The 16,036-nt window shown below is 40.6% G+C and overlaps 1 protein-coding gene across 1 annotated transcript in view; it reads right to left on the bottom strand.

Moving 5' to 3' along the window:
* The window catches only part of LOC112254905 (glutamate receptor ionotropic, delta-1), a 453,280-nt gene extending 439,757 nt beyond the window's left edge, over positions 1 to 13,523 (bottom strand). The window contains exons 1-2 of the mRNA XM_024427867.1: positions 13,162 to 13,523; positions 9,447 to 9,602 (exon numbers count right to left, since the gene is read on the bottom strand). Coding sequence (XP_024283635.1) covers positions 9,447 to 9,602; positions 13,162 to 13,240 — 235 coding nt within the window. The 5' untranslated portion in view covers positions 13,241 to 13,523. The remainder of the gene's footprint in view (positions 1 to 9,446; positions 9,603 to 13,161) is intronic.
* Positions 13,524 to 16,036: the final 2,513 nt, after the last annotated feature.

The raw sequence follows: 16,036 nt of genomic DNA, 5'->3' as shown, positions 1-16,036 counted from the left end.
TGGAAGAGACATGCAGGATAATAACCCATGTTGGTGTTAGTTTAGTAAATCATTTCTACAGACAGACAGGCAAGTACATGTGGATAGATAATATGACAACATACTACAATAACAATGGATTGGGAATCTTCATACCGTATATGACAGAGTCAGTCCAATTCATCCACAGTTTCTAGCAGACCTCATACCATGATGTCTATGTTTATCTTCCACAATAAAACTCAACCTGTAGCAGTGTGGCCCAGAGAGAGCACCACCCAAAGTGCTCTACTACTATGAAAATATCTGAAATCACTTTGCAAAGACACATCAACTGGAGTTCTCTGAACATGCGGAAACGATGGAGAAAACAAAAAAAAGAGAGCATTGATAAGCCTGAAACACCCTAATTAGTGCCTTACAGTCACTTTGTTTACATCTGAATCCAATGTTCACCATTTCATTTCCTGAAAACCTGGCAAGTACAGGCCTTGTAATCGCCGAGGGAATAGGGGGGGAAAAACAAATAACATTGCTTTACTTTTTTTCTCTAAACACGGTACCATGCTTTAAAAAGGCCAGTCTGTTTTCTGATACCCACATTAAAAGATTAGTGAAATCCCAGCTCGCGGTGACATTTAGAGAGAAGCCGATGACTCCTTTGAATACAGATCAGAGTAAAAAGAAAATTGGCAGCCTTTAAATCTAATCAACAGTGGTACCAACACGCCAGACCCCAATGGCAAATCACATTCAAAGTGTTAGCAAATTCCTCTATAGGCTGATTCTTTGAGATGACTTACACTCTCAATGCATTAAGAGGTGTCTAGTAAACTCAAAGAGAGACATACAGAGTCAATAACCTGAGTAACACAAAATATCCCAGTGCACCCAAGGAATGACTGCAGCAGCCCAGGTTTTTGGCACAGAGGACAACACCTTGTACAGAATGCTCCAGTGGAACACTTTCCAGGGTGGGGGGAGAGGACGGACAGAACAGTGACCACATTTAGGAGCAGTGGCCTGGACCATTATTCACACTCTCTCACTCTCTTTCTCAGCTCACTTTGTCCCTCTATTCTCTGACAGGTCCTATGGCGCTTGTCAATGCTGACTCTTTCTATTCCAAGGGGGATATAAACAAATTCATATTCTATGGAGTGTCTTTCAGGCCTCGATGTGCTGCAGGTTTGACAGGTATTTCTATTTGCCAGGTAGCCCCAGAGGTTTGGCTATGGTCTGATCTGCATTAGACTACATGGTCACTACAGCATGAACAGGCACAGATAAGGCAGCATTTATACATGACAGGACAGGTTGTGAGGAAAGGTACAGCAAAAATGCCTACACAAACACACCTAGGATACGAACAGTAAATAGATCACTATTTAACACATATACACAGACAAATGCACACACAGTCAACTCAGCATGTACAAAGTACCAACACACACACACATACAGTACACGTGAACACACACTTGCACACCGAACTAAAGCAGGATCACACATACTGCATCTCTTACTATCGGCTAACTATTGTTTAACAACTATTCAGTTTGTCATGCAAATCTACACAGCCCTTCTGCAGTGCAGCGCTGCGTACTAGTAAACAGTGTAAACCCTCCATACTAGTGTTAGGTTCTTTTTTTTTCAGAGTAAATAACTCACGGACACTGGAGAAGCTTTAACCAAGTTTCATTCTTCCCAAAGGTTCTGTACAGCTGTATTCGGCCCCCTTGAAAAAGTATTCGGCCCCCTTGAACTTTGCGACCTTTTGCCACATTTCAGGCTTCAAACATAAAGATATAAAACTGTATTTTTTTGTGAAGAATCAACAACAAGTGGGACACAATCATGAAGTGGAACGACATTTATTGGATATTTCAAACTTTTTTAACAAATCAAAAACTGAAAAATTGGGCGTGCAAAATTATTCAGCCCCCTTAAGTTAATACTTTGTAGCGCCACCTTTTGCTGCGATTACAGCTGTAAGTCGCTTGGGGTATGTCTCTATCAGTTTTGCACATCGAGAGACTGACATTTTTTCCCATTCCTCCTTGCAAAACAGCTCGAGCTCAGTGAGGTTGGATGGAGAGCATTTGTGAACAGCAGTTTTCAGTTCTTTCCACAGATTCTCGATTGGATTCAGGTCTGGACTTTGACATGGCCATTCTAACACCTGGATATGTTTATTTTTGAACCATTACATTGTAGATTTTGCTTTATGTTTTGGATCATTGTCTTGTTGGAAGACAAATCTCCGTCCCAGTCTCAGGTCTTTTGCAGACTCCATCAGGTTTTCTTCCAGAATGGTCCTGTATTTGGCTCCATCCATCTTCCCATCAATTTTAACCATCTTCCCTGTCCCTGCTGAAGAAAAGCAGGCCCAAACCATGATGCTGCCACCACCATGTTTGACAGTGGGGATGGTGTGTTCAGGGTGATGGGCTGTGTTGCTTTTACGCCAAACATAACGTTTTGCATTGTTGCCAAAAAGTTCCATTTTGGTTTCATCTGACCAGAGCACCTTCTTCCACATGTTTGGTGTGTCTCCCAGGTGGCTTGTGGCAAACTTTAAACAACAGTTTTTATGGATATCTTTAAGAAATGTCTTTCTTCTTGCCACTCTTCCATAAAGGCCAGATTTGTGCAATATACGACTGATTGTTGTCCTATGGACAGAGTCTCCCACCTCAGCTGTAGATCTCTGCAGTTCATCCAGAGTGATCATGGGCCTCTTGGCTGCATCTCTGATCAGTCTTCTCCTTGTATGAGCTGAAAGTTTAGAGGGACGGCCAGGTCTTGGTAGATTTGCAGTGGTCTGATACTCCTTCCATTTCAATATTACCGCTTGCACAGTGCTCCTTGGGATGTTTAAAGCTTGGGAAATATTTTTGTATCCAAATCCGGCTTTAAACTTCTTCACAACAGTATCTCGGACCTGCCTGGTGTGTTCCTTGTTCTTCATGATGCGCTCTGCGCTTTTAACGGACCTCTGAGACTATCACAGTGCAGGTGCATTTATACGGAGACTTGATTACACACAGGTGGATTGTATTTATCATCATTAGTAATTTAGGTCAACATTGGATCATTCAGAGATCCTCACTGAACTTCTGGAGAGAGTTTGCTGCACTGAAAGTAAAGGGGCTGAATAATTTTGCACGCCCAATTTTTCAGTTTTTGATTTGTTAAAAAAGTTTGAAACATCCAATAAATGTCGTTCCACTTCATGATTGTGTCCCACTTGTTGTTGATTCTTCACAAAAAAATACAGTTTTATATCTTTATGTTTGAAGCCTGAAATGTGGCAAAAGGTCGCAAAGTTCAAGGGGGCCGAATACTTTCGCAAGGCACTGTATATATACGTATATATATATCCCACTTAAAACACTCCCCCTTCTCTCCAATCCTTACATCTTATGGTTTAACAGGAAAAGAGTAACAAGACACCAAACCCTTATTACTCCCTTCAGGTGACCTGTCCTCACCTCCTGACCTCAACCCCACCTTCACCTAATTCACAGAGATCCATGTCTCCCCTGTATCAACACGTTGCTCTGCTCCCATCCCCCAACACATTCCAACACATTCCACAGTTATCTGTCTTTCTACAGAGGCCCAGTCTCTTTCTCCTTTGATTCTATGTTTCTTTCCTCTCATTTATTTAATATCTTAATGTTCAGAATGTCAAATCCAACACTATACAATGCAGCATTAATGCACAATAAGCAGCATGGCCAAGCCAGGCCCAAAAGCATACAATATAATTACAGGGATAGCGTTAGACATGGACTAAATGAAAGGGTGAAATGTACACCATGGCTGTGACCTCACTTAGCCGATTGGAGCACTGCAGGGTCTGAAGGCCTATCAGAGAACTTATGACAGATTAAAAATAACCACTGGGTAATTAAAACCTCTTAAATGTAAAGTCCCCATATTTAGGGACCCTATTTGATTTTTTAAAATTAAATCAGTCTGGTATGAGAGTGGTAGCCCCTATCTGCAAAAGCAGGGTGTTTGCGGAAAGCTGAGTATATGGCTATTGATCGGCGCCTTCAAATCTTTGGTATGACTTATTACCATATATGGACATACAAATTTATAAGGCAGGCCGAGCCGATGACCTCATTTCAAGAAGGCTGCTACCTACATTCTGGTTAGCGTTGAGAAACATAAACGAAAATAAACACAAAATACGTTGATACTAGGGATGCACAATATATCGGTGAACATATCGGAATCGGCCAATATTAGCTAAACATGCCAACTTCGCTATCGGCCGGATGTCTAGTTTAACGCCGATGTTAAAAACTAAGCTACAGTGCATGCCTATATAATGCGACGTAATGATGCCAGGTTAAATTTTGCACTACATGTGCAACACAGCATTCCTAACCTAGCCCACAATATCTGCTGTGTGGATCGAGCAGTCAACAAGTCGAGCAGTCATTTGAAAGAGTAAGAACATTTCAGTGAGACAACTCAAAGGCGAAATCCAGATAATGGAATTAATTTCCCTTGACAATCAACTGTTCTCTGTCGTTGGCTTTCTTCGACTGGTCGAGCACCGGTACACATTACCAAGTGCGCAATTTTTCAGATGTTGCCCTAACGGAGTTACACAGTAATAGCGTCACTGCTATTAGCTTCACGACATACATACTATGGAACGCCGTTTGGGACTTTGCGAGTCAAAAGAAATACAGTAACACTGTCAAAGCTGTACAAAAGGTCTGCAAACAAGCAAACACCGGCCACGAACGATGTGTTTACAATACCGCATTGGTAGTAAAGCATCATTTGTTCAACCACAATTTCCGGGGTAGCTAACTTTAGCTTGGTACCTAGCTAGCACCAATACAACCAGCCTGAAAACAATGACCAGTAGAACCTGCAGTCATTTTCATTATTCTTAGCAATAATTTAGAAATCTTTGTGAGTAAGTATTAGCTAGGTTGCCACTTGTTGTTTTCCTATTGAAATTGAATTTTCAGTTCATGATAATAAATAGCTAGCCAGCTAATTAACTCTGTTGCCCAAAGATAACGTTATAAGCAGCCAGCTAGCTTCATCTAGCTAGTGAGGCTCGACCGGACCGGGTTATGTGTTGTGAAGCTAACCACAATAAGGATCAGGCACAATAGTGGAATTTGCGCGGTTTGCCTTTAAAATAAAAGTATGTCTTTGACAGTGATGCAAATTAATACAAAGTAGAATTATGCCATACTTTTATTTTGAAGGCTTACCGCAAATTCCACTATTATGGCTAATCCTTATTGTGTCTAGCTTCACATAGATGGGTCTGACCACCATTAATCAAATAAGCACTGTCTTATAAATGAGGGTTATTTTAGATGACAACTAGCTATATAGTTAGCTAGCTAGCTAAAAACATAGCAAAACAACAATCTGTTTCAGTAGCTATAGTTAGCTAGCTAACTTATAGTTAGCTAACTTATAGTTAGCTAGCTAATTTTCCTTTGGCAAGAAAAATATCGGATATCGGAATCGGCCAAAAATGTTATATCGGTGCATCACTAGTTGATGCACACTGAAATCCGGGACTCCACAGATCATGATTATTATTTGTCTGCCTGTGACCTACCATTATTGATCACCAGCCAGAGAGTCCAAATGTTTATTTTACACAACGTTTTCACTAAACAGCAAACATCTTACAAGGTAAGCTTCGATTTGGTCTGTGTTTGAGCTACAACTACATGTGGACTATCAAATTAATCCTTCGGTTGGTAGGAACACATCTAGCCTATTGATATCTGTATGACTTAATGGCAACATCGAATGTCCACCGAGTGACTAAATCTTTGCACATCAAAAATATGATGTTACCTGCTCACGCGCTGTAGGCATCAATGTCACCCTGTATGTCCCCCGACACAACCAAAATGTTTGAAAGAGGTTGGTGTTGTAGCACTTTGGAGAGGTTGAATGCACCCTGGATATTCCATAACACCACCACAATGTTTGAGTGAGGTTGATATGGTCGGAATTTTGTTTTTACACTGAACAAATAGCCTTTAGGGATTGCAAATATGTAATATCACTGGAATTATCTAATTTACAGACGTATGCCACTCTGGAGAGGTTTAGGGACACTTGGAAACGTCCCGTGACAACACCTGACACAATTTACTAAAACATCTGCCCCTTTCTAGTTGGTGGGTCTATCAAATCCATTTTATTTTCTGTTATTGTTCACATGTTGTGGAAGCCATCTAATGGGTTTTCAGCTCTAGTCATCAATAATTCACTTATAGCTTGTCAATGAAAAATTACTTTCAAAAGAAATAAAAAACAATATTTTGTGTGTGCTTGATCTTGTGTATCCTGTACTATGTAACTCCTATCTATCTTCTGATCATTTCCTCATAATCTCCCAGATGTCGTCTTTCCAAATATAATCATGCAATTAGACATGAATATCAGTTACTTTTGGGTATGTCTATTTAGGCAGAAATCTACATTTTGCAATTACAATGAAGAGTTATTATTAACAGCCCTGGGGAAAAGTGAAATGATCATTCTCCTCACATCCAGGAGATAGACATAAAGACACAAAGAAATCCATTATTGAGATGTACCTTTACTTATTAAACCACAGTAACAATAATGGTCAAAGGACAGCTTTCCATCATGTTTAGAGCGCTGCGAATAATGAGTTGTCATAAATGGGGAATCTGGTGGGGATATTGGATTGGTCACGCCAACACTCAAAAAGGAGCTATTATTTGAGTCTATTTGAGCCAGTGTTGGAAGGTAAAAGGGAACCTTACAGGTATTGTAGAAGGTGGGTTTTGTTAAGTCTATGGGTTTACCTCAGAGCAATTAAATTCTCCTCAACTTTTACCTTGGGAGGGGTTGATGAAAATGGAGTTGTAGTAGTGGGTGTTGGATGGGGGGATATTGGTGCAAAGCACTCAACATATTACTGCATTTCAAATGGGGGACTAAAATAGACGCTCATCTGCTGCAGTGAATAGTTAACAGGTGTTATAAATAGTTAATGGGTGGATTTACATTTACAATGTCACGTCTAGTCTATGAGACCAGGCAGTCCTGAGTGGCAGTCACAGTGGGGTGACTGTGAGCAAAAGAGCAAAGCAAAAGGCCAACATGACCCTACTGTCACTCAAACCCCCCCCTCATCTCACACACACCCCAGGCCCAGGAAGGCTCATCGATTCTGGGGCCTCATCGACTGGAAAGCCCCTAGAGTTCTAAATCACCCACAGTCAACCATTCAGAATATAGAAATAGCACTGCTAGTGTGGAAATAGTGACTTGGTGTGACAGTGCAAGGGGTTTCACACTGTCTAGGGGGTTTGGCATGGGCAATGACTCATAGGTAGAGGCAGAGGAGACAGGAGTGCGGTGCAAAGAGGCTTTTATTAAGAAAAGGCCAATTAAATCCTGTCTCTTTCAGAGCTCTACAGGTCAGGCTTTAAACTTAGAAAAATGCATGAAGTCGACAGGACTAGCCAAAAGCTTAAACGCTGTTAATCATATCGGCCCTAACCATACCTCACATGATGTGTGCACTCCAGAACACACTCCCCGCAGAGTGAGAGCCACGCACCTTTAAGTCTTTAGGCAGTCAATGAGAGGGCTGCCACACCCTCGTTAAGGGAACCGTGCTCAGATGGAGCTTGTTCCCCTAGCCAGCATTCTTTGTGCTGGTTAGGCTTGGCCCTGCTGCACCACACTTGGTAAGCTTTGATAATAATCAGAGTAAAGCATCATGGCCAAAGCAGCAGGATTCATTTGCAAGGTTATTTAGGCTCACTATCAATCAGCCTTGATACCTAATAGACTTTTGTGTTGTTGTTGTCGTATATGAACTCTTCCTCACTAATTTGTTTGGTTTGCAGCCAGAAATGAACATCTGTTGTCATCTCTTAAACTTGGTTTCAGAGCTGATACCTTATCACCAGATGTGACAGCGGAAGCATTTTGTTAACAGAAAATGGTTTGCTTCTACATGTTTTGACGACAGGCAGCAACTCTGAATTAGGACAAGTTAAGAAAACAAACCCCTAAATAGAAGTCAACCCAGTTTTACGGTGCAAAAACTTAACTGATTAAGTCCAACATACAGTAGCTTCCCAAACACTGGGATTGGCTCAGCAGCATGCTGTCAAGTCATAGGACATTAGCTGTAACTCATCAGCATTTTGACATGGTTGCATCACTGCTTGGTATGGCAACTGCTTGGCATCCTACTGCAAGGCGCTGCAGAGGGTAGTGCGTATGGCCCAGTACATCACTGGGGCCAAGCGCCCTGCCATCCAGGACCTCTATACCAGACGGTGTCAGAGGAAGGCCCTAAAAATGGTCAAAGATTCCAGCCACCCAAGTAATAGACTGTTCTCTCTATTACCTAGTGCACGGCAAGCGGTACCGATGCCCCAAGTCTGGAACCAACAGGACCCTGAACAGTTTCTATCTCCAAGCAATAAGACTGCTAAATAGTTAACCAAATATCAACCTATCTGCATTGACCCTTTTTGCAATGACTTTTTGGACACATACGCTGCTGCTACTGTTAATCTGTCACTTTATTCCTATCTACCTCAATTACCTCGTAACCCTGCTCATCGACTTGGTACTTGTACCCCTTGTATATAGACATGTTATTGTTACTTATTTATTATTATGTGTTTTACTTTTCTACTATTTCTCTATTTTCTTTCTTCCTGCATTATTGGGAAGGGCACATAAGTAACCATTTTTTTGTTAGTCTACACCTGTTGTTTACAAAGCATGTGACAAATACAATTGTATTTGATCAGAAATAATGGATTTTCAGTTTTCAAATGTAATACCTGGGGCTTATTTCAGGGCTACAATTGTCCTATTCTGTGAAACATTGCAGAGGTCTTTTGTATTTCTGGCTTAAAACATAGAGAAGGTTGATTGTACGGAAGTTTAATACATCAATTGTTATTTCAATGCAGGCAAGTAAGAGGTGTAATTGAATTCACATCTGAATGACAATGAGAAATACCTTATTATAGATCAGGTAATACTACTATGTGTGCACTTTTGTAAGGGAGTAACTATTCAAGACCATTGTGAAAGGAAAGGATGCAGTGGACTATAGGTTGCTGAAGGAGAGAGACATACACATATGTAGCAGACCCCTTGCTATTAGGCCTTGGTTTATTTCATGATGGCATCTACATTCTTAGGCTGATCGTGTGAGTATGGAGGTCTAAGATCATAATTAGCAGATATTACACCAAACTATGAAAACAAGAAATGGAAGGAGTTTAAAAATAAATAATACAACCATGGTAAGAGGATAAGTATCCCTCGCGCTATTATGTCACTGACGTCAGAACTAACCACAAAACTGAAACGGTGTCCCCAGCCCTAAGGAATGAAATATAACAGCAAAGCAATCAATTTCTAAAATTATTCTGCTGGATATCACTTACCTTCCTGCACTGCTTGAAATGGGTTGTTAGCCTCGATACGTTTTACAGAGTGGGTGATTTTCTCGCTTTGTAGAATGTCGTCGTTGAGGCTTAGGTCAGAAATGGCAAGTTGAAAAATTTCATCATCCCTGACAGCGTTTTCCTCAAATATGGCACCTGTTGGAGAAAAAAAATCTATGTAAGCTTACTTTATGGCGGGAAAATAAACTGTGAACTGTGGCCATGTTTTTGTATTTTTTTATTCACCAACAGGTTAATTTGATCCATCATTGTAGGCCTATTCGTTTATAACATGATGATGCAGTTTCCACTGGACCACCTTATTGATTGTTCACTGTGGTATTTGCGCCATTTGGATGTGTAGGCTAAATATAATTTAGGCTAGGCTACATTTTTACTGAAGCGCCTAACCTTGTCAAAAGTTCCTGATGTATAGTTAATACTGCAGCAACTCTAACACAGGTGGGATTTTAAATGTTCATAAACACTTGCAATATGTAATGCTTTCTAGAAATTGAACTTTTGTTGGGTTGGTGTTTTGCCCATGTATTAGCAGCAAAAATAAAGACATAACACGTTTAAATGCTAGCAGATGCAATTACCTAGCTCTTCATACCTGTGTGCATTCCCATTTCCTAGTCACCGTGTGCCTATAGACATGTCACCAATGACCCAACATAGGGCCCTCTAGTGTACAAAGGAAGTAAAAACAGACAGAAAAACTATAAACAACACCACCACATAAGTAGGCCACGTTCACATTTAAATATAACTCAGTACCACTGTGAACGCTGTATGTAGGCCTATAACTTTTTTTGTGCCAAGCTCTATGCCATTCAATTGAGCGCCTTGCCGTGGATTTCAGGACCTTGGAGAGCGGCAGTAGACCTACATGGTCACAAACGCTGGTTGTATAGTACTAGCCTACAGCTCTGGAAATTATGAATGGGATTTATTTCACATACTGTATGGACCTGAGAGCAAAGGCTCCTCGCTATTTACCATTTAATTGTGCGCCTCACAATAGGCTACATTTCAGGACCTTGAAAGAAGCAAAGGCTACAGGGATTAAATTCGGATCCTATGAAGCTGAGAACAGACGTGTGTTGTGGAGGGAAACATAGAGATAAACAATCTATGTATCTATGAAAGCTATAACCTCAAGAAGAAAAGTTGAGTGTCAGTTGCATCTCTTTGGCTGGTGTCTTTTGAGGACAGCGTATGGAGGCTACGCTGTAGTACAGTGGATTACATACAGACGATGTCATTGAGTGAAGTAATATGACAAGCCTACAAAATAAAGTGACGATATACTTTAGAGACATGATTTATTCTGACATTGAAGGCAAGTGTATGCCATTTAAGACATTAAAGACATGAGTGTAGCTTCCGTTAAATTCCCCAGCACTATTTTTGAGAGAGAGAGAGAGAGAGAGAGAGAGAGAGAGAGAGAGAGAGAGAGAGAGACCATTGCACTTCAGCATTTGTCGGACGCAGGCACATTCAAAAAAAGAGAGGTAACCCAATACCGCAAACACAGATATTCCCATGAACCAGAAGTGTTGTGTAAGACAATAGAAAGTGGCATGATTAATTGTAATGTCAGGGTTATCTGGGTTATCAGTGTTATTGGGGTCTACTAAAAGCATACTGGAATTTCCATGGAAAATGACGCAGAAGAGAGAGAACTTACTGCTCGTATATGTAAGCGGTGCAATGAGGAATGATGCATGACATGTATGCCGTATGATAAGTACAAAGTAATGGACATATTTAAGGGTATACAGCAGTAGCCAATGACTTGTTATTGGAAGGTGGTGCAAAAGTGCAATAGCATGTGTCACACATTATCACTGTGCTCGAATCGAATCTATTTGGCTTGAGAATCAGCCAATGTGCCTGTTATATGTTGAGAATATGCCCATCCGTTACTCTTGCAAAGAAATACCATATATTTGCATGTGTGTCCCTCTGTGCATCCTCTGTGAATTCTAGAAAGATTTTAACCCACTTAAATCCCAACATTTATCCACGTTTTCACTATCATTTTAAAGCACGAGTTATTTTAATGCTTTGACAAAGTCATTTCTGCAGATTGCCCACTGGGCACACACTGGTTGAATCAACGTTGTTTCCACGTCATTTCAATGAAAATGTGTTGAACCAACGTGGAAAAGATGTTGTATTGACTTCTGTGCCATTTATTTAATGTGATTAATGATACGATTTAAGGTAAAACAAATATATGTCCCTCATTTTAAGGTCAACCATTTTATGTGAACATAACTTTCGTTTTTAAAATAGGAAAACTATTCCTTTTTAAATAATAAAGTAAACAAAGTATTGAACATCTAATAGTCATTTGACATGTTTTTGTCATTTAGCAGAAGCGCTTTACCCAGAGCGACTTAATGTAACGAGTGCATACATATTCATACTTTTTCGTACTAGTCCCCCATGGGAATCTAACCCACAATCCTGGCATTGCACGCACCATGCTCTACCATCTGAGCGAAACGGGATTATAGTCAAATCATAGTGTAAAAACAGGTGAATTGATTCTACTCTTTTTGGCAATTTTCGGGTGTTCTGTGGTGGGAAACTGGGCGGGTTGAGCATAACATGTCAACCCTGTTACCAACAGGCTAGAAATGTTAACAATTTCATTTTTTTGTGAAGCTTGCCTTCAAATGCCCCTCCCGTTTTCACAGAACAAGCTTCCATTCTCTGTCACAATGGCATTTATGTCTGATTTAAGATGAATTCGTCAACCCTGTGGTCAACCATGTTACTTTATTTGGTACTTAATAGGCACGTACTATATATTTTCTTTTTTTATTTAACCACTTGAGATGGGAAAATACATTTGTTTATTAAGTTGAACATGTGCTCTTTTTGACCGAATTATAAAATTAGGTGAAATAACATGTTTTTTCCCCCCACCAAGTTGCACTACTCAAAAGGCACCTAATTGGAACGACCCGGTTATAGGCGTAGTTCCGTTTATAATTTGTATTTTGTGGACATCGAGCAACAATTCAAATCCTGCCATCTCTTTTTAACATCCTATAACATCACGAGTTAATCTATCTCCCCAATACAATGACGACTCGTGCTTTTTATGTGTTGGAAAACTCTGGCAGATCAAACAAGCATAAACTGACAGAAAAGCTCCCTCGAGGTTTAGGCTACATAAACCAGTGTAATACCAGAAGTCTACTGCATCTCTCACAATGAAAACCCGTCTATAGTATTGATATTGTGATCACGTTCCTTGAAAGGTAAGGCAAGCGGTCCGGTTTAGGAGGGGGAGGGCTTAACAAACCGTGAACCACATACGGGACTATTGATTCCCCAAAAGCTGATGGGGAAAATCATCATCAATGTCTTATCGACATTTAAGACATCGATATATTCCATTTACTTACTGCACTTTCTCTGATAGCCTAAAAAAATCCTACACCAAGATGGAAATCGAGCTATGTTCAGGAAATTAGCCCAATATTGACTGCATCCAAACTTTCAGTTTACATTTGACGCAGTCAAAATAGATTAGGCCTATTTATCCCGTAAACTATCCCCGAAGCTGCCCTTCATGCTCTACAGTTTTTATGCGCATCGCAAGCATTTTGTCTACGCTATACAAAGTCTTGATTCTAGATGTTTCTGCAGCACGTCTCACTACAACCCGCGCATAGCTATCCAGGGTGATTACCAATATGAATGATGGAGTCCGCTCCGGCAGAATTGCATTGCAATATCCACAGGGAAAGGCAGATCAACAGCAACTCCATCTCCGGCTTTTAGCGAAGCAGCTCATCCAAGCATTCTCGGCTGTCCGACAATCAATTGGGGCACCACAAACAATGTCCAAAAACGCTGCAAATCACAACTATCGTTCAGAAGCCTCAAAACGCAGGAAACACTAAAGAAAAAGTAACAACTATATTTATAACAGGGGAAATAACTATTTAAAACGGAAAGTGAAGGGGAAATAAGGGAAGAAAGGTTGGGAACTCCGTTATTATAGTCAAAGACAGATAGTGAGCCTGGCGTTCCTTCTCTCGCTCTCGCCTTCTCCAGCGCTCACGGTGTCTAAAAGCATGGCAAGCTGCAAAAATGCTGAGGGACACCCCCCCTACTCTCTCTCTCTCTCACACACACACACACACACCGCGCGCGTGCGCGCGAACACACACACACCTTCTAAATAAAGCATTCGCTCGTTTGCCCGACCCACGTGACTGCAGAGACTTCACGTCTCGGTGCTGTCTGGAGAAGCCGGGTAAAATAGAATTTGTTCTAACCGGAGAGAGACGCGGGCAGAGCGCAGTGTTTTTATTTTAGAGTAGTGGCCGATGAGGGCTGATAGACAACTATACAGTGTATACTTGGATGTAGGTTACTAAATTCATGCAAACACCGAATAGCCTAATTCATTGCGGTAGGCCTACACGATAAACATTGGTAGTCTGATCGAATTATATGGTTCTGCAAGTAAGTTTTATGACCCACGCAAAACAAAATATTATGATTTACAAGGTATGATTTAATATAGGATAATGTCAAGAAAATTAAAGAGCAGAGCAACTGGGCCAGAGAAGACGCGGGCGCAGATGTTGAGCCGAAGAAGATCCATAAGGTGATCACCGGTGAAAGGTGATGGATAACGGACAGACGTTTGACAGACTTTGTCATTTTTCAGCGCAGATGTTTCGGTCATAGGAAACAGCAAGCGAAAAACCCTAATTGACTTGGTAACAGTGGGATTTGATGAAGTGGGGATTGAGGAACTTCAAACATTTGATGCAAATTAAGTCAGATGATTATGCCTTTATGCTTTGTTTGACTGACTGATTGTTTGATCTCTTCACAAAACGACGAACAAGCGAATTAATGTGCCACTTCTGTGGCGACATTGTTGAATGCCTATATGCTAATACCTGAGGATGAATTAATCAATGTCATGTCACATTGAACCAAATCCAATTTTATGCAGGTTTACAATTCCATGGATTTAAACAGGATGGCGTTAAATTATGCATGACAATTTATTTAATTGTTATTTTACCCACTCACGAGGACAGCTGCTGAGAAGAAATATCAAGTGCCAGATGAATATGCACGATAGGCATAATCTTACAATTAAAGGATATTTCTTGTGACTGAGTATAAACGGAAATCTCTCTTAATTGTTTGGTTAGGTTTACCAGGTTCATCAGCTTTCAGCACCACTGAAGTGGACAGCGCCCTCAGAAAACGCCACAAGGACCGCTTGACTAGACTGAACTAGGAGTGATCACTTTGTAGATGGCGGACAACGACGCAGGACTTCATGTTGCATTCATTGCTGTTTAAATAACTTATTGTGTTGTCTAAAATATAAATTTGGTTGTAAATGTTAGATAAGATACATTTCATAACCTCAATGGCGGCAGGGTAGCCTAGTGGTTAGAGCGTTGGACTAGTAACTGGAAGTTTGCAAGTTCAAACCCCCAGCTGACAAGATACAAATCTGTCGTTCTGCCCCTGAACAAGGCAGTTAACCCACTGTTCCTAGGCCGTCATTGTAAATAAGAATTTGTTCTTAACTGACTTGCCTGGTTAAATAAATATAATGTGGTCTAACTTGCATAGTAGCCTACTAGACTGGAACATTAACCAAGCTCGCACAGCTGCAGGTGTCATTCAACCACCTCTACGGCTCTCATATTGTATGTATTACCCACCTAACTTCCACCCTGTCCATCCGGAACGGAACACATGCACCAATGCCCTAAAATTCAGTTCAAATTGCAGCTCACAATACCGCCCCTACTGCCCACTCTACGTACTATGACTGCACCTGCGTATTCCCTGCTCATCTTCCGTGCACCGAGGAGCATAATAAAACACCAGAATCATTGTATTAATTATTTTTCAGACACATTCAGTGGTTGATTATGTGACAGGGTGAGAGGAGAGGGACAATACATTAGGTTAGGTGATTGAAGGTTACTGAAGAAGATTGCTGCATGCAGCTTTACTGAGAAATAGCTGGTTCTGTCAACCTCGGAGGATTAAATGAGCCCACTCAAGTTAACACCATCATTGAATGAATGACTTTAGATGTATTAGGACACTCAATTATCTAAACATTTGTTAAACTAAGATTTACACATTCATAATATTTCTTATTTGGTTTTAAGGGAGATTTACGTAGAACCTGTTTCCCAGACCCAGATTAAGCCCATTGCTGGACTATTAAGAATTTGAGCATATTCCATGCTGTGCCCAATAAAGTTCTTCCCCTCATCTAATTTCCACTAATACAATGCATTCAGAAGCTATTCAGACCCCTTGATTTTCCCCAGATTTTGTTACATCACAGCCATATTCTAAAATGGATTAAATTATAATTTCCCCCATCAATCTTCACACAATACCTCATAATGACAAAGCGGAAAAAAACAGGTTTGTAGATATTTACATAACTATTCAGACCTTTGCTATGAGACTCGAAATTGAGCTCAGGTGCATCCTGTTTCCATTGATCATCCTTGAGATGTTTCTACAACTTGAATGGAATCCAACTGTGGTAAATTCAATTG

The sequence above is a fragment of the Oncorhynchus tshawytscha genome, linkage group LG01 (genome assembly GCF_018296145.1).
Source record: "Oncorhynchus tshawytscha isolate Ot180627B linkage group LG01, Otsh_v2.0, whole genome shotgun sequence".
Classification (NCBI taxonomy): domain Eukaryota; kingdom Metazoa; phylum Chordata; class Actinopteri; order Salmoniformes; family Salmonidae; genus Oncorhynchus; species Oncorhynchus tshawytscha.
The sequence above is the reverse complement of the archived record's forward strand: the minus strand, read 5'-3'. Positions and strand labels throughout refer to the sequence as shown.